This window comes from Recurvomyces mirabilis (assembly GCF_035927965.1).
Source record: "Recurvomyces mirabilis strain CCFEE 5264 chromosome Unknown scaffold_47, whole genome shotgun sequence".
NCBI classification, from domain to species: domain Eukaryota; kingdom Fungi; phylum Ascomycota; class Dothideomycetes; order Mycosphaerellales; family Teratosphaeriaceae; genus Recurvomyces; species Recurvomyces mirabilis.
The window spans coordinates 64797-82945 of record NW_027041981.1 but is presented as its reverse complement, the minus strand read 5'-3'; the positions used below and the strand labels follow the sequence as shown (position 1 = coordinate 82945).

The window sequence follows — 18149 nt, the reverse complement described above, 5'->3', positions numbered from 1 at the left end:
CTCGCGGTCCTTGTCACCTCCGGGTCGTTGTCACCTCGCGGTCCTTGTCACCTCCGGGTCGTTGTCACCTCGCGGTCCTTGTCACCTCCGGGTCGTTGTCACCTCGCGGTCATTGTCACCTCGGGGTCGTTGTCACCTCGCGGTCGTTGTCACCTCGGGGTTGTTGTCACCTCCGGGTCGTTGTCACCTCCGGATCGTTGTCACCTCGCGGTCATTGTCACCTCGGGGTCACCGCGTATGGATCGATCTACCCTATGGTCGTGTCTACCATACGGCATTGCTTGCTCTATGGTCAGCTCTACCCTATGATCCGCTTTACCCTATGGTCCGCTGTACCCTATGGTCCGCTTTACCCTATGGTCCGCTTTACCCTATGGTCCGCTTTACCCTATGGTCAGCTTTACCCTATGGTCCGTCGGACCCTATGGTCAGCTCTACCCTATGGTCAGCTCTACCCTATGGTCGACTCTACCCTATGCTCAGCTCGACCCTATGGTCTGTCGGACCCTATGCTCAGCTCTACCCTATGCTCAGCTCGACCCTATGGTCTGTCGGACCTTATAGTGAGCTCTACTCTATGGTCTTTCGGACTCTATGGTCTTTCCGACCCTGTGGTCAACCATGCTCTGTAGTCATCTCCGCCCTGTCGGCCTCATTAGAGCTTTGACACTCTACAAACCGCCCCTGCCTGCTAGACCTACTCACCCTTGTGGAAATTCACTTACCGTAAGGAATTACATCGCCTGAGAACTCGTATGACCTAGTAATTCATTGGCTGCTTGATATCTAGGAGAAGCGCATAGCAACATGTAGTATCAACGACCCATTATTTACTGTTTATCGATTCTTCTACCGTTATTAACAAGCTTTATTTGGCTACAAGTTTGGCCAACGGTGAGAATGGCAACGGACGCCAGAGAAGTGTACTGCGCGTTTTGTACGAAGCTCTGCTATCCTGCCATTAGCGTTGTTATCGGTGAAGTAGATTGTACGCCGTACCTGCTGGACTTGCGTCAGAGAACCCTCGCTCAGAAGCGCCCAGATCCTCTCATATAATGCGTTGCGGGGATCCTCTCCTAGCCAGGAGACGACCTCTTCGAATAGTGTACATAACATCTGAAAGTCGTTCTGATAGTCGGTTGTCGGACGAAGAATAGAGTGACCAACATTCGCTGGGTCAGATCAGTGATTGATGGTTTCTATTCATCACTCGATCGAACGAACCCAGCTTAATAATGCCATTGCGATTCATCAGGACATTAGACAAACAAAGGCCGCCGTGCGCGACGTGAAGTCGTTGGTGCACGTACTCGACACCGCACAGGATCTGAGCTTGGATATCAGCTTCGATCTGGACTGATAGGAAGCACATACCTGCTTGAAAATCGCCCCAATCAATCGGTGACTCTGTGCTGGATACGAGATCGAAGGCTCGAGAGGATGCGACAAAACCTGCGACAGGGACATGTCCATTTCCTCGTACACGAAAGAAATTGTCGCGTTATTGCAGAACACATGATGCAACACCGTCACATTCGGATGCAGTGGCTTCGGGAGCGGCTGAAGGGCGGCGTTGTTATTGATCTCTTCTTGTTTGATAGTGTACAGAGGATGTGCAGTCCCGAGACCAGTCTGCCTTCGCCCACTTGTGATGGTGCGGCCAAACCACTCTGTGCCTTGATTGTGGGTGTAGGCGATTGCAGAGTAGATATCCCAGACGTCTCTCCGGCTGATACAAACTCCGTACTGCATGGTAAGATGCGTGGGTACAGTGAAAGGGTGTCGAAGGGATGCTGCCTGGTCCGACGAGGCCTTGAGACTGTCTTCAAGCTCCGGGGACGTGTTGATCTCGCTTTCTGCTAGCATCTCTGGATGTCAGGTCAAATAGGACGGAGGAAGGAGTGAATGAAAATTTTCAGTCACTATCACTGCTTTATATGTTTCTGACATCGTCCGTCAATCGACATCACATGGAAATCGTCAATTGCGCCAATCGGGATCACCCAATATCGACCAGTCCGTGTGCACAGGTATTGGACGCCTGCCAGCCAGGAGAGTAGTGGAGCACACGCTCACGGCACTGCTGGCTGGAGTTGATGTCCGACCAGGGCTTCGCCAGACGTCCACAATGGAGTGGGTAGCATCCGCATCTTTTACGAGGATTCGATTCTAAATGATGGCAAGGTAGATGCATATGGATGAGTCTCTGATTTACGGCAGCGGGTCTCTTGATTGTCCTTGTTATTCTGAGAACGTATGGAAAGAATCAATAGTCTATAAAGAGGTCGAAGTCGTCGTCCTGACGAAGTGATTGCATAGTTGATGATCTCTCATGCTCCCAATCTGCTGGAGGCTCACTTAGGTCTTTCCCGCACATCAGTTGCTTGGCCACCCACCAGACCACGATCCCGGTGTTGTGAGCATTGTCAGGTACGGGGGTGCTCTACGACATACGGTCAGGTCAGTGGACACGGATGGCGGAACCGACTAACCTTAACCATATTGTACTCGTACGGACGGTCGAATGGATTTCCTCCACTCGAGCGAAGCCAGTTTTGCAGCACGGAGAACGTGAAGCGGTCATAGCCATCTTGCCAGGCACTGTCATAACGAGCGATAACGTGATTAATCTGGTCGAAGACGGCTAGCTGCCAATGGTAGCTTGCGAAATAAGGCAACACTTGATAGCGAGCATTATTTAAGAAGGTCGAACAGTGTTGTGGCGACCAGGTGGCAGCATCGTCATCGAGCGTGGTGTCAACGAGTCTGATGCTCGGCCAGACGTGAAACTCCAGGCGCCAGTCCTCCACATCTACTTGGGGTCTGTCGTTGAGGATCTGAAATAACTGATCAAGGACGTCCGTTGAGAAGTCTTCGGAGCTCGGGATGCGTTCGGTCTGTCGACATCCGTCGTCAGGACCAGTGCTCCGTGCCGCGTCCAAGGTGCCCATCTCTTCTGCATGTGGTGTTGAGATACTGAGGTCTCGAGCGGCAGTACCTCTGGGCGGAGGATGGCCGCATAAGTTGTGATCCGTTGTGACATGTTCGTTGTTCGTCACAGCAGACGAGCTGTTGAGCTGATGCACAGTTAGTATCTGGGGATTCAAGGTGTCGCGGAGATATTCCCCAAGAGAAGGGTCCGTTGGGTCAGGTAAGGCTGCTGACGCGGGTTTAGAGATCCGCCTTCCTGAATCGGTCTCAGAAGAACCTCGACCAATCTGAAAGTTGGATGCCATAGCCGTCATCTTGTCGTTCGCTTTCGTCAAAGCGTGGGCGAACAAGTCGCTTCTTTCCTGGATGGCATCCAGGAGGAGAGAAAACTTCTCGTGCGACAGGTAGCGTACACTAGGCGCGGTAGGTATCAGCGTGTGGAAATTAGTATAGGTTGCATCAGCCTATGTGATCACCTTTCGTCTGTCAACTGGTCAGGAACGAGCAACAGGCTGCCGCAACCAAAGCGCTGAATGAGTTCAGCCCACGGCCGTCCGCTACGCTGCCAATCGTTGACTTTGTTTGCGGCCTGCACGCGAGTTTTCCTCGACTGCCAAAAGATGATATCGACGAAACGACTCTTCACCTGCGTCTCCCGCCGGCCAGACGTCCGAGTCAGATCGATAGACTTCTCCCTCGCTATCTCCTCCGTCCACTGTAAGAACATCGAAGGGTCATTTTGTGCCAATTTGTAGGTTGAATAAAACTGAGCCAACATCATCCTCTTCCATACTCGCGACAACCGCTGAGAGATGATGTGGTCATTGATTTCTCTGACCAGGCCCGGCAGCGCTTCTATGAGTTTCATGGAGTCAGCAGGGTTCTTCGTAAGCAGTCTATCCAGTATCCATGAGGATGGGAGCCATGCAGCTTCACTGCTGATTGGATCGGCCGTCAAATGTTCGAGAGTCTCCTGCAGAATCTCAGAGTCGCTGTCTGCGCCAAATGCATCTGCTACATCAGCAAGGAACTTGGTCACGTCGAACTCATCGACAGATTGCTGGTATTTCCGCTTCTTGTCTCTGCGAAAAGAGGCTCTCTGTTTTCTAGATCGATTCTTCTCATGTTCTGGTAAACACGGATGTATACAGGGTCTTCGCCGTTGTGGTCCAATCCTACCGTCTGTGATGAGCTGAAGGCGACTGTCTGAGCCAATCGTCTCGTTATGGCTCGCCAATGAGCTCCGGGTGATTGGCGCAGAGATATGCCCCAGCGATGGTCCCGCGCGACTCTCGAGACGTACTGTGCAGGTATGAGACGGTTTAGTCCGAGTCGCTTGCGGCCCGGCGGTCTCGCATGGTGGGGACCGAGAAACAGGGAAGGCGGGTGGCGCCACATTGACAGACGTAGGTCTTTGATCATCAGCTTGCGTCGCATGATTTAGAGATTGCTCGCCCGCCAACGTCATCTCGCCATGCATGACGATCTGTAGCTGCTTCAGTCGGTCCACGATATTCACCATTTCGACACGCAGATTTCCTGGCAGGCGAGCCAGTTGTTGTGCAAGTCTATCGATGCATTCATGAATGACGTGGTAACCTTCCATCATCTTGACTGCCTGGTATGGCTCTAACAAGTCTGTACTACAATAAAAGCATTGTACAGTACAGCGCTCTACATTGTGGGAATGACACATTGCTGTTGTGACTTCTGCCACTTTCGTGCACGGTCGTCTTTGCAGACCGTCCACTGCGTAACTTTTTAATAGATTAGTCCTTGAGTCCAAAAATATCGTCACTGTAGCGTCGCAGAGCTTAAATTGTGGGCCGCTGATTCGACACGTGACAGACTCAGCATGATGCTGACTTCGATCGCCACATACAGCACAGTGTCATGCAACGCAAATGAGAAGACAAGCAAAGCGATGGGTGTGTTTAGTGCATTCGCTGCTTTGCACAGCAGGCCCCCTCGATAGTGAGGTATCGGGCCCTGAGATGCTGTCATTCGCATGAACGGCAAACCAGCCGCTGAGAATCTTTTCTTAGCACATCATGTATGGTCCACAAATAGTGCAATGCACGGAAATAGCCTCAAAGCACCGCGCCTGGTGTCCACCTAAGGTCTCGATCATACTTGTGGGGTGCGCCTAATCTACTCGTCCTGGGCGGCCTGACGTCCCGCGACCAACATGCCTGTCTGAAATGCTAAGTCAATCAGCTTTTCCTGCAATGCAAGGAAGGACGAAATACGATCACAGGTCACAGCATGATCTAAGATCTCCCCCGGTGTGTCGAGCCACCCTATGTCGCGAGCCACATGATAGATATCGAAGCAGCGAATGCCACCCGATAGGTCGGCACAGAATTGGATAAAATCCCAAGGCTCCATGCTTGTTACTCTCCGTCCTATGTAGAGCGTTACACGAAATACAGCCAACTGGTTGTGCTGTCGATTATTGAGCTGATACAGCCGATTAATGGTACAACGATCGACCCCTGCTACAAAGCGCCTATAAAACTGCACATGCATTTCGGAGGTCACATAAGATAGTACAACAGTTGATGAATAAGTCGTCTTTTTGTGGTGTTGTCTGCGGCCGTGTACTCGCATGCCGAGAGTTTCTCCGTTTGCAGCAAGACAGTCTCGATGCAAGTGAGATTTTAGAAGGAGTAATCGTGCTGACCTAAGACTATGCGAAGCGCCTTACGGTGGTCTACACTAAGCCCTTAGGACTGTGGCACACATGTCTGCGCCATTCTAGTTGCTTCTATGGCCACGTGGTGCGCCACCACAGACATGCTATTCTTAGACCGAAATTTGGATACGTGCAGCGTCCCCAGCTTTCGCTCGATTCTCCCATCCTTCCATTCCTCGGACCCATGCTGAGATAGTATTATGCCATGGACAAGGCTAGCCAGGTGTTAGCCGAAGACGCTTGCGCTTGCGCAATCACGTCTTTCCGTGAGCGCTCTCGTCGCAGCAACGTTCCTCGCACCACGCTTCAACACCGTGCACGTGGCCGCCGTTCGCTAAAAGAGAAGGCGCAAAGCCAGCGGTATTGGACACCTTGGGAAAAGAAAGCACTCGTAAAATTCATCGTGCATCAAGACACCTTGGGTCACCCGATGCGGATTAAATATGTAAGCTCCATAGCATTCAGCCTTGCTCGTCGGCGAACCTCTTCCGAACGACCAGCGAATCCGCCGGGCAAGAATTGGCCACGGTGCTAGTACAGCCAAAGCATTGGACTGGAATCGGTACGATATTCGTGAAAAGGTGGCGTACTGGTTCGATGTTATTGGACAGGTTCTGCAGGGTCCAAACGTCTTGCAAGAGAACGTATATAACATGGACGAAACGGGCATCATGCTTTCCCAGCTCGGCTCGGTCACGGTTCTGGTCAGTAAAGACAATCAACGAGACTGCAGGGGCGCGCGTGTGAAGCGCACTACAATCACGGCTATTGAATGCGTGAGTAGTGATGGTAGGTGCCTGCATCCTATGATAATCTGGCCAGCCTCTACCGATCGGGCGAATTGGAGCACGTGGCCCACGCCAGGATGGCACTATGGCTTCTCTGACAGCGGTTTTGCAGACTCACTTCTAAGCCTTGAGTAGTTGAAGGTCGTGTTTGACCCTCAGACGAGCGACCGTGCGGGGCAGAAGCCGCGAGCATTAGTGTGCGATGGGCTTCGGCACGCACGAAACCCTCGAAGTTCTAGAGTTCTGCTTCGAGAACAACGTTATCCTGTGTCGCCTTCAGCCTTGCGACTTCTCCGATATTATGATGGCGGCAATGTTTGATAGTTAGTTTCATTCTGTCTACTACTTTTGATCTATCCACGCTGGTCACACGACCCGACGGCGCTTTTTCACTAATCATCACTCTGGCCACGAGATGATCATGACCAGGTCGAGCGCTCCTGCGCCTATCCGTCTGGTTCTCGCAGTATCACTGACTGACTGACTTCCTCAGGCGTAATCGAGAGTGCTTCAGCGCCGTGATCGTCGGCCTTTACCGCCCACTTGCGCGAAAAAAGATCCAGCGCCTTGCCCTATTGAGCTCTTTCACAGTCTGCCAGCTCATCGTTCTGGTCGGAGGCCGTACAACGGCTCCAGTATTCCCCAACTCCATTCTGCAATCCCATCTACCTGCTTCACATCCCTCATCCACTCTAGCAAGAGACCGATGGTGCTTTCAATCTCCCGCCTACTAACCACAGTACCCTCGTCAACAATCTGTCGTAAACAATCGTTTACCGAGCACATGTTAAGCACGAGCAGAATGCCCATAAAGTTCTGCGTCCACGCAAACATATGCGGGACTAGCCTCTTCTTATTCTTCGGCGGTGCCATGGCGAGCGGCCACATACACGCGCTCTTGAGAGCGAGACCGCAGCAACTACCATCCTCCGCTATCATTAGCTCCGGAAAATGCAGCGCTTTGTACACGAACGGTCGATACATCATAAACCGAGCGTAGTAGAATCTTGTCCGAAGTTGCGCCGTTACAACATCCAGATTATACTTGTGTCCAATCGGTATTGGACCCTGATCCGGACTAAAAAGTGGTTCGTTCGGCCGCCTGGTCATGGGGTCCGTAGCTGGGAACTCAAACTTATCGCTGTCACTCCACTGCAAAGGTCGCGGAAGTAAGGCTCTCCAACTGTCTAGTTGCCTCATCATTTCCCTGATAACGGCCACAGGAGGACCGCCATAGTCGTCAAAGTTCTCCGCCTGGGCCGAGGATGCTGCAAATGTCTTGTGAGCTTGTGTCCCACTTGTCCGTCGGGAGCCTCGCCATAATGGCTCGGCCTGCATGGCACGCTCACATTCATGTATCACGTTGTGAATGCGTGCGATAAGGCGGCGTAGCGCAATCATGGCGAGGAAGTGGTACTGGAAATGACTGCGCTCTTGGTTGGCCTGGGCGGAACCTCCTGCAACACTACTGCCTTGGTGTTGCTCTTGTGCTTCGTGGAAGTATGGCAGGGGTACTTCGTCCTCCATGGTGTGTATGCCGGTTTGCGGGAAGTCGAGATCTAGGTGGTATAGATCTTCGCTGAGGACGCAAGTCCAATATGCACGTTTGACAAGGTCGCCTGTAGCAGATGACCAGTCGATTTGCTCGCAACGAATCAAGACTTGGCACGCCATCGAAGCGGCGACTGTGCAGCGCCAGAAGTCTAGATGCCGCGATGTCGCTTCGTAATAGGTAGCTTGTAGTAGATTGAGCTGGACATTCTCCAAGGTGCATTGCGTCCAGATGAAGCCAAGTCTTCTTCTGGCTTCGTTAAACAGAGCGAGTCCCGGTGGGTGATCAATAGTGCCGCCACGGAAGCCACTTGGTTGACCGTTGACAACGCTGACAGGTCTCTCGAACACGCCACCGACGGCCACAGCACCCAGCGCGAAGACTAGAAGAGCCAGAACGCTGCCGGAATCGCCATCACCGTAGCCGTCTCGCAAAAGTCTCGCCACGGTGCCGTTCATAAATGCCTCGCGATTGAGGACTGGATAGAGAACATTGAATGTGTTGAAGTAGGCGTCCGAAAGCTCTTGCATTTGCTGAGCACCGAGAGTCGGAAATACAACATTTGAAGCTCTGCCTTGCTCTGTATTGCCAGTGGCCATCGTGAAGCACGGCAATCCAACGTCCGATGGTAGTGGATCAGGATGCTTGCTCATCTCTCGTTTGATGAACCATGGCGTTCCTTCTTGGAGCACATACTGCAAGTCAGATGCAGCCGAGATACCAGAATTGAGTAGATGTATGTATATTCCGGGCCACAGCATGATCTTGTGGGGTACCGTAAGGTGCTGATAAGACTTTTGCACATTGGCGCTGGCAGCCGACCCTTCTGTATGCCGCTGTCCAGTCTCGCTGTGTGAGGCCTTCACGAGCGACACCGACGACGTACCACTCACCGAAGCACGGGCGCCAGGTGAGTTCATGTCCGGACTGCTACCTTGTGTTATGGCCATATTGTCGAATTTGTTCTCCAGCCGGGTCAAGGTATCTAGAATGTGGACCATGGTTTTGTCTTTCCTATTGGGCCAGTCAGCACACTTGTCATGGTCACTGCTCTAGCCGCTTGCAACATCTAGTCTAGCAAGCTGCTGTCGAGAAGTCGGGTAGGACCAATGTGTGCCGGAGCTCATCGTGGTCGGGTTGTTGATGCCTCCTCACCACGATCTTAGTCCTGGACAACACTTACTTCGTTGGCAAAGGCTCTCGATACTCGCAATCCACATTGAGACGCTGACACAGCCCACCTACACTAGGGTCAGCAATCATGTCCGCATGCGGCAGGCACGGGACACTTACATTTTGGCCGTTGCTCGTCGCATTTGCTCTTCCTACATGATTGTCAGTCGCCTGCTCGCTCTGTTCAGATCACGTACTGATCGGAGATTGTTCCGCCGCCGCTTACCGATTACGGCAAGTTTGACAAGCCTGGACGGCGGTTGCAGCTCTTGCGCGACGCTGCGATGAGTCCGACGACCGGGGATGCGCGAAAGACGCCATGCGGGCTGTTCTCTATGGCTGCTGACCCAGCATACGTTGTTCGTCCAGGCAGTGCTGGAAGGGATTAGGCCTCGTACGCGGAAGCGGTTTCTTGCGGCGTGCCTGCCGCCTACTTGAAACCAGACTTGGCGACGTCTTGGGCCAGAGACGAGGTATATGTAGATAGTTTCGTGGGAAGCTTGTAGGGACGGGCTAGAGTGCGTGTAACACTGGGTTAGAAGTGCGATATGAGTAGGTATTCGACCAAGAGAAAAAGCTCTAGTCACACCAGCAGTCAACCCGTCATGAAAACGTTTGGAAAGTAGTTAAGAGTCGCGGCTGAACGGAACGTAGGTTGTGGCGATGACCTGGCCATCATCTCGCATCAATGATCGAGTTCGCTCCACATGCAGATGTGAGCTGCACCTTAGGCTTGTCGCGGCTGTGGTACCCCAGTTTAGCCCTGTCAGTTCCAAGCTATGGATACATCGTCGTCACCGTGGATCATTCGTACGACGCAGATGTGGTCGAGTTCCAGAACGACACCTTGATCACAGCGATAAACTCAACGTGATGCGCAGTCCGAGCTCGACACAGAATTCTTACGGCGATCGAGTTGAACGGAGTTCCTATATATACAATAATCTAGTTGGTTGATTCGACCGGGAAGCTAGGATAAGTACGAAATTTTGCTTTTGCGCAAATGTATATAAGGTTTCCAGCGTCTTGAACTACTAGAATATAGGTAGTCTCTACTACAGCAAGCTACGCTAAGCGGCGTTATACGCAATATACTTGCTAGTAAATATATTGCAATTTAAAGTACGTACATTATTAGCTATACTAGCTCTAGGTCTTTGGAAACAAAATACGTTTGCTAATTAATAGCTACGTATAGCCGCTGGGAAGGTGCTCTTTAAAAAAAAATGTATACTTAATTCTATTAGACTCCTTACAACATTGAGATGTGAAGGACTGCCACCCTGGAGCCCCTGAGCTCGCGAATGCATCAAACGCACAGGGCAAGTTGTGCTGGCGCTAGCTTGACTAGGGCCAGCACAACTTGCCCTGTGCGCTGTGAATTCCAATATTCAATTACTACTCTCATGCAACACTTCGTTATACCGCGTATGCGGAGAGTAAACAACTATGTCCAGACCCGCCAACCTCCAGACCGCAGAGCTGCGACTACATATTTTGCAATAAGTTGAGTCGTACCGAATCCGTTTGCTTCCTCTCAAGCAGGCAGATAAGGTCGAGAGCTACACGAGATTTCGACGGAGTTGGTCTTGGAGCAGCAAGTTGCGCAAAATTGCGCATCTGTGGTTCGAAGATCGGCAAGGCAGATGTTCGCTGGTTTATGACAACGCTGACAGCCTCGACGACGAGAGCGACCCCTACTTCGTCGATTTGCAGCGCTATCTGCCTGATGCACCAGATGTCGAGATGATCATCATTACCACACGGAGCTAGACAGCGACGGGCATGACCGAGCTTCAAGCCATAGAGGTGGGAAAGCTCGCATCTGCGGAGGCAGTGACCATGCGGCAATTGCAAGAGCAAAGTACGCGAATTGGTCAGGCCGGGGCCAGTTCTCGGGCGCTGGTTCTTCGACTCCATGTTCCAAAGTTCTACGGGTCCAATCAATATCTCGAGCGCGGCTGCAGACAGCGCGACTGACGTAATCGTCGATGCCTTTGCCGCAGCACCAGTTGTTGTCACGGGGATGGCTCCACGACAGCCGTAAACTTTGGTAGCAGTGCGGTGCATTTCTTGGATCTTGCCACACTGAACAGCATCATCGACCCCACTGACATGAATAAAGACGGCACATTTACACGTGTAAGGAAGGTTCCCATTGGGTGCGATGTGTGGTGACGGCGAATGGTATGCGCGGAAAAGAGTTGTGAACCAGTCTGCCATGAACGGATTTGTCAGTGGACCAGGCGAGCGGCTTGATCAAATGGACAGAAGCAATGCCCGCTTTGGCTATCCAGGGGCACAGGGCTGCACGTGATGGAACACAGTTGTGTATGACGCCTCCAAAGAACCAATGGGTCAAACGCTATCGAATCTCCCAGCCGTGTCTGTCCGCGGTGAGGGCTTACGCCAGACGACGTAAATAAAATGATGACTCTCGGCTTGGAATCGACGCATTTTAAATTTTTACCTGATTACAACTGCCTTCCAAACATCACCAAACTCCTTCTCACGCAGCACACTGATACTTGAGCCTTTCGACTTTTTCACACAGCAAAAGATGCTTCCCCAGACCCTCTTTGGCTTAGCCACCTTGGTGACCCTAAAGCTAGACTATTGGACGGCTCCTCCCCGGGGTCGACCACACCTGCATACATGCAGCTGAGGCTTGTTCTCCGCCGATACGCAATATCCAGACATATCCGCAATCTTCAGACGTGATGCCAAGCTGTGGAAGCGAAGAGGAGTAGAGTGCTTTGGTCAAGTTTTGGAAGCTCAGCAATCGATATAACCCCGGCGATGCCAAAGCCGAACACTGCATGGAGAATCCCGGAGCGATATTGAGACCAGTAAGATGGTCGGATATGCGGCGGAAACCACAGGCATACAGCGACTGGCAAATCCTGCTCACGGATGGAAGCTGCGTGATTGCGATACTTGCTAGTCGCCTCACGAACGGTTAGCATTTCGATCCAAGAGAAACTCTGGAAATACCAGTCAAGCCATCCACGACTGTAGCAACTCAGCTAGTCTCGAGAATATCGGCCGCGCGACAGACACCTGCTTCAGAGCGAACTTAGCAACAGCAAATGTCTGCTCCTAATTGGAACCAGGCGTGCTACTGAATAGGCCTATCTTGATCCGTAGTGATGGTTCAGCCTACTGACTTCAAGTTATCCCATGACCCCAATGTTCCACCATCGAAGCTGTACAAGGCTTCTTAGGGCGCGCTTAACGTTGCACATTTTGGACTAATAAGCGGCTTTCATGACCATGCACCTGACCAAATTTTATTCTGGTCTATATGCGGAGAATGTTTGGCTTTGGGTTCCGGATCACGACGTGGAGGGTGAGTAAACAGAAGGGCATAACCCTTGTATGCGACGAAGACGGATGCTAACTTTCCGTCTTAGATCCATCTTCGACGCAGATAACAGTCTATCCTGGCCGGGGCTTGTTGGATGAGAGCCAGAGTGGGACCTTCTGGCTTATCGGTACCGCCGTGGAGCACCACACGCTGTACGAGTATCAATTCGCACACACGAGAAACGTGTTCGCTGGGCAAATCCAGGTATGTCACTTTCAAAGTCCTCCAACTTTGCAAGACATCGCTGACTTTGCAGACCGAAACGGCATACTACCAACCCAACCCCTCCGCGCCTGTACCCTTTCCCTTCGTCGCCAGCCTCAACGACCCACGGTTCCCATCGCTGACTGCCACCGATGGCAATCTCACCATCCCCGACGCAGACGGCTGGGGCCTGCGCATCGTCCACTCCAACAACATCCTCATCTACGGCGCTGGACTATACAGCTTCTCTGATAACTATAGCACGACCTGCAGCAATCAAGGCAATGGAGAAGTGTGCCAGTACCGCAACTTTGAAGTCATCAGCAGCAACGCTATCACCGTGTACAATCTAAACACAGTGGGGACCCATGAAATGATCGAGGTAAGCAGTACAGCAGTTCACAAGAAGATGGGACGAATGCTGACGGATTTGCAGGTCGACGGGCAGAACGTCGCTTACTATGGCGACAATCTCGACGGATTTGTTGACACTATTGCGCTTTTCCGGACGTCGTCGTAGTCGTTGCTACACAATGAAGAGTATGATTCCACGAAGCACACGGTGAGATTCTGGGATGTATATAAGTCATAGGTCTATCAAGCAATGTCAAGACTCTGGCATTTCCGGCGTTTCCGAGGTGACCACGTAGGGGCAAATCGCGTCGCAAACGCCGGCGGTACAATGAATTGCAGGAAGGAGAGTACGAGCCGAGGGAAGAGAAGCGAGGAAAATACCAAAGAGATCATGGGGTGACTCGTGATAGCGTCGTGTGGCCTGCTGTCTCCAGGTTGTCCCGCAGCATTCCGGAAAGATCTCTGTGTGCTCTATGGGAATGTTATCAATCGTAAGTTGGTGTCTCTCGGCCGAGACCAACGAGACGCCCGGCTCACTTGTGTCCGTGCGAGTGGGAGCTCCAGGTGGCAGATCCATCTGTGCACTTCTAGGCAGATAGTATCGGCTTTAATCAACCACGGTCGCGGGATCGTTGCGGTCGTTGCCTGAGCTATGTCATCAGCGTCATCACCAGGAGACACCATCGTCTATATACTCGAGCTCCTGCAGGGACTTTCCCTCCAACATGTCGTATTACCTTTCTTGACATGCGTACAGCATGCAGTAGTAGTGTGACAAGCTTCACGTACAGCCGGGATGGGTCATTGCACAGCATTTGACTAGGTGACAACACTCGACTACTGGTCCCAGTGCCCCCATGAACCTCATTCATGTGCTCGGGGCAGAACCCACTTTCAAGCAAATTCGCAAGGCAGACCCAGCAGAGATGAGTAGCGCACCCTCCACATAATATATGATCGCAGCCTTCGTCAGCCCATCACAGGTTCTTACGAAACCATCACAATGGTCGGTCTGGTCAATGGAATGCTCGTCTGGACCATCGTCTCCGCCCTCTTCGTCTTGCCGTACCCGCTCGGACTGGTACCATTACTCGAGCCACCCAAGACCGTGACGCTCGTGATCGACACGCCAGCACTATACCCGAAGTCGCCAGTCATCACAAACTTCCCGCTGCTGTCGTACGAGAAGTCGATGTAGGTGGTCGCCGGCTGATCGAGGCTGTCGCCATCATCAAGGTACAGGTTGCCAGACGCCGTGCCGTCCAGGCCGGGAGCAACGACGATGCTGAAGTCTTGCTTCCGCAGATCGGTGGTCGTGTTGGCCGAGTTCACGCGGCGAGCGACGATGCTGCCCCCCTTGTAGTACAGTGGGATGGTCGTGTATGCGACGTCGGTCAGCGTGACCATGCTGCCGGTGCCGCGGACGGTTTCGTGAGTGTAGTAGTCATAGAAGACATCATCCGGCATGTAGATCTCGGTCGTCGTGCTGTTCTCCACCGTGACGGGCGCGACCATGATGGCCGGGCCATAGAAATACTGGTATTGCACCGCGTTCGCGTTCGCGTCTTCGGGGTACACGAAGAACATGGGCTGGACGGAGGGCACGCCCGTCTGGTTCTGATCGTAGAATGCCGTGTAGAAGTAGTCGAGCAACTGGTACCGCGTAGCGATGGCATTGCGAGCGGCCTCGGCCACGATGGGGTAGCGGTAGAACTCATGCGGCGGCACGCCAGAGGCCTCGTGGTTGCGATAGAAGGGGCTGAAGGCTCCTAGAGTCGCCCAGCGAGCACAGAGAAGCTCATTGGTGACGCCAGCGTAGCCGCAGACATCGGAGCCGACCATGGGGACCTGGAAGAGCGCCCCGAATTCAAGCATCCCGGCGATCGAGATCAGGTAGTGGGCCCAGTCTGCGACGTTGTCGCCAAGCCAATGGCCGACCTGGCGACCGGAACCGGCGAAGGTCGAACGCGTGATGACGAGCGGACGGACCATCGGGCGGCGGCTCAACATTGCAAGGCGAGAAGTCTCGGACATCATGGCGCCAAAAAGATTGTGCGTGTCGTACTCTTTCCAGCCGCCGTAGTGAACAAGATCGGTATCGAGCGTCTTGTTGCTAAGGCTGCCAGCCGCATTGGTAATCATGTACTCTGGGTTGATAAGGTCGCGATCGGGCAATCCCGTCGGCTCACTCGGCGACTGGCGCGTGTCAAGAGGGGAACCGTAAGCGACGAGGCTGTCGCGCTTAATCATTTTTGACGAGGTGGGAGGCGAGGTCGTCGTGATGGTGTCTTGCGTGCTGTTGGTGCTGTTGCAAGGTCCAGTCGTGATGGTCCTGTTTTTCTGTTCATAGACATAGCTACCATCTGGCTCAGCCCGGACGTACTGATACGTGAAGGTGCCGCTCGCTGGCATGTCAACCGTGATTCTCCAAATGGGATAGTTGCTCGCGCTCAGCGGCACAGAGTTGCTGATATCGTTGGAGCCAAGTGTTACAGCGCTGCCGAGAAGAAGGATGTTCTCGCCGTAGAACGTGCTGGCGTTGACGTTGAAGGTCACCTCCGTCTTGCATTGCGGTTGGAAGTCCGCTGGAAAGCCAGGAATCGGCCTCGGGCTGCCGAGTCTTACCGGCGGAGGCTTTGGAGGGTCGCCCATTGCCGCTGCCTGGGCCTCGGGGTCGGTGCAAGGGTAGACGCAGAAGTTGGAGGCTTCGTTCATGTCGATCCACAGTGCATCGATGTCGACACCCGTAGCTGGATCGAAGAAAGAGTCAAACTCGCCGTTCCAATAGCCTTGCGTACCGGGGGCGAACCAGTCAGGGAAAGCGGTGACACCAGGCCAGACCACCCCCTTGTACACTGAACCGTTCGCGTACTTGATGAACGCATCATCGTTGACTCCATTGTTGAAAGCTGGGTAATTTTGGTAAGCTACTGCAGGGTCCACCATGACGATATAGTGTTGCTCGTGAGTGTGTAGGTAGGATACCAGCTCTTGCATCAGGTGCAGCGGGAATCGGTCTGAATCAAGCGTGAAAACTTGGCGAAGATACATGTAGTCAATGTCTGTCCACATCGTCTCGAGCGGGATGTTGGCAATCGAGTAATTGGCGACAACCTCAGCCACCTCATATACATCCTGCATGCCATAGCGGCACTGGTGGAAGCCGAAACCCCAATATGGCATCATTGCGCTCTTGCCAACGACTTTGGAGTATTGCGATGCGACTTCAGCGGGGGATGGACCGGCCATGAAGTAGAAGTCGAATACGCCACCAATGATGTTATACTCAAGATATTGGCCGCCGGTGTTGTCAATGATGATGTTCATGCCGTTTGAATTTAGCAAAAAGACGCCGTGCGTGCCATTGGCACCTCTGTGATCGAAGTATACAGGATGATCACCGTACAAGTTTGTGCCGGATGGGACAGTGTAAGCGTCGCGGTTCCAGATGGTGCGGGTGTAGTTCGTGGTGTTGAGCATGCTACGAGTGGTATTAGCCGGTCCATCTCAAGCTTGCGGCTGCTCAGCCAATATGGATATACTCACAAAGGATCAGTGTGCTCTCCCAAACCGTATAAGCTCGGGCTCCCCGGGAGCTTGGTCCGCAGGCGCAAATACTGGCTCTCGAAGATGAGGCTCGCAGCAGATGTGTCAAACAGTACATCACCATTGCTACGGCGAGTGACGGAGAAGCTGAATGGGTTCTTAACGTATTTGAATTCGAGCTCAGAGTTGCTCGAGGAGCAATTGCTCTCAGTGCCGGGGCGCGTGAAGACGGAGGATGGGACCTGGTACACTTGGTTGCCAGCGTCTTGAATGAGGACGTGCAGGCGCTGGTCTACACGTTCTTGTCAGCCTGCTCGTGTATGCCGTCCGGTGGGTTCATTCCTTAACGCACCAGTCTGGTACTCGACGGTCAGGATCAGGTCAGTTAGATCCGTGCCGTAGGCGTTACATGCTGCGCCCGCCAGACTCAGGTCCGCGGTCATGCCAGTGGAGCTTGTCTTGACGTTGCTGGCTTTATAGCCTGGGCAAGCCGAGAGAGTAGCATTGCTCTGACGTGCTGTGAGCAGAGCTGGCACTGGACTTGCGAGAGCGATGCTGGAGAAGGCGAGGCAAGTGCCTAGCAGGCGCGAGATGACAGCCATCGTGTACTTGGTGTAGAGAGGGGAACAGACGAGATGGGAGCAGGACACAATCTGAAGTACGGCGAAGTGGGAAGGGAGGGATCTGATACTACCTTCCACAATGATCACTGTGCCATCGCCAGGCGCAAGCGCCCGGCCTGGGTGGGTACTTTGGACGCAAACACCGTCAGCGCTGGTGACCATCATGCTGCATGGCTGGGAGATTCCGTTCACAAGACTTAGGTCCCCACGGGTTAATGCAAATAGCTGTGCGGGCACGAAGGAGGAAAGGGAAGCAGATCGACGTTCGAAAGCTCAATCCCGCATGAATGCAGGTGCATGGCCAGCTCCCCGCCTCGCCCGCCGTCGTACTTGAACCGTCTTGGCAAGGGAAACCTGGCGCCATTATTGCAAGCGGTGGAGTGACTATGTCCACTTGCGATGTGCTAGAGCGAACAAGAAACGTTCGAGTCGTGCAGGGCTTAGCTGGTTACGAAGGATGTGGTCACTGCCTCCTCGGACGTGAGCGCAGTGTAGAACGCGGTTGCACTACGACCTCGGCTCCGCGGTTGAAGAGAGTCCTCCATCAACATCTACGCGCCTTTTCTTGTAGGAGAGCTTCTCCCCGCTGTCGCGTTCCCGCCCTCCATAGCACTTTCTTCGGCGGAAGTCTCGCACTTGTCTGCGCAATGTAACTGTGGTGCTGTGGTGTAACAGGAAGTAACACCGAGGGTGGGTGTGGGCCTCTTCCGCTTTCTCCGGCCCCCGCCACTCCCGCCAGCTGGAACACGCTCAACTAGGCTCGCATTAGTTGCGTTCCGCACCCCGCATCAGACATGATGTATTAATCCCTCAATCTGTCACTGGGCTGGAACGGCTAGATACACAACCAGACCAGCAACATCATAGACCCCGCCAGAGACAAGTAGTACCTCACAACGGGTGCACGGACCCGGAA

General features: G+C 53.1%; 5 protein-coding genes across 5 annotated transcripts; 1 reads left to right on the top strand and 4 right to left on the bottom strand.

Moving 5' to 3' along the window:
• Positions 1–1177: 1177 nt before the first annotated feature.
• On the bottom strand, positions 1178–1866 carry LTS14_010684 (uncharacterized protein; the record flags this gene model as incomplete). The annotated part of the gene is made up of 2 exons (XM_064843360.1): positions 1178–1351; positions 1375–1866. The coding sequence occupies 2 exons, from the start codon at positions 1864–1866 to the stop codon at positions 1178–1180; spliced, it is 666 nt and encodes a 221-aa protein (XP_064689071.1).
• Positions 1867–2266: 400 nt separating this feature from the next.
• Positions 2267–4453, bottom strand: LTS14_010683 (uncharacterized protein; the record flags this gene model as incomplete). The annotated part of the gene is made up of 3 exons (XM_064843359.1): positions 2267–2443; positions 2493–3345; positions 3408–4453. 3 exons carry the CDS (start codon positions 4451–4453, stop codon positions 2267–2269), a joined length of 2076 nt encoding a protein of 691 aa, XP_064689070.1.
• Positions 4454–7014: 2561 nt separating this feature from the next.
• On the bottom strand, positions 7015–9460 carry LTS14_010682 (uncharacterized protein; the record flags this gene model as incomplete). Its single annotated transcript, XM_064843358.1, has 4 exons — positions 7015–8980; positions 9150–9207; positions 9260–9291; positions 9366–9460. The coding sequence occupies 4 exons, from the start codon at positions 9458–9460 to the stop codon at positions 7015–7017; spliced, it is 2151 nt and encodes a 716-aa protein (XP_064689069.1).
• A 2946-nt stretch (positions 9461–12406) lies between these two features.
• On the top strand, positions 12407–13230 carry LTS14_010681 (uncharacterized protein; the record flags this gene model as incomplete). Its single annotated transcript, XM_064843357.1, has 4 exons — positions 12407–12488; positions 12553–12710; positions 12763–13092; positions 13147–13230. 4 exons carry the CDS (start codon positions 12407–12409, stop codon positions 13228–13230), a joined length of 654 nt encoding a protein of 217 aa, XP_064689068.1.
• An 821-nt stretch (positions 13231–14051) lies between these two features.
• On the bottom strand, positions 14052–17212 carry LTS14_010680 (uncharacterized protein; the record flags this gene model as incomplete). The annotated part of the gene is made up of 3 exons (XM_064843356.1): positions 14052–16545; positions 16611–16902; positions 16963–17212. The coding sequence occupies 3 exons, from the start codon at positions 17210–17212 to the stop codon at positions 14052–14054; spliced, it is 3036 nt and encodes a 1011-aa protein (XP_064689067.1).
• Positions 17213–18149: the final 937 nt, after the last annotated feature.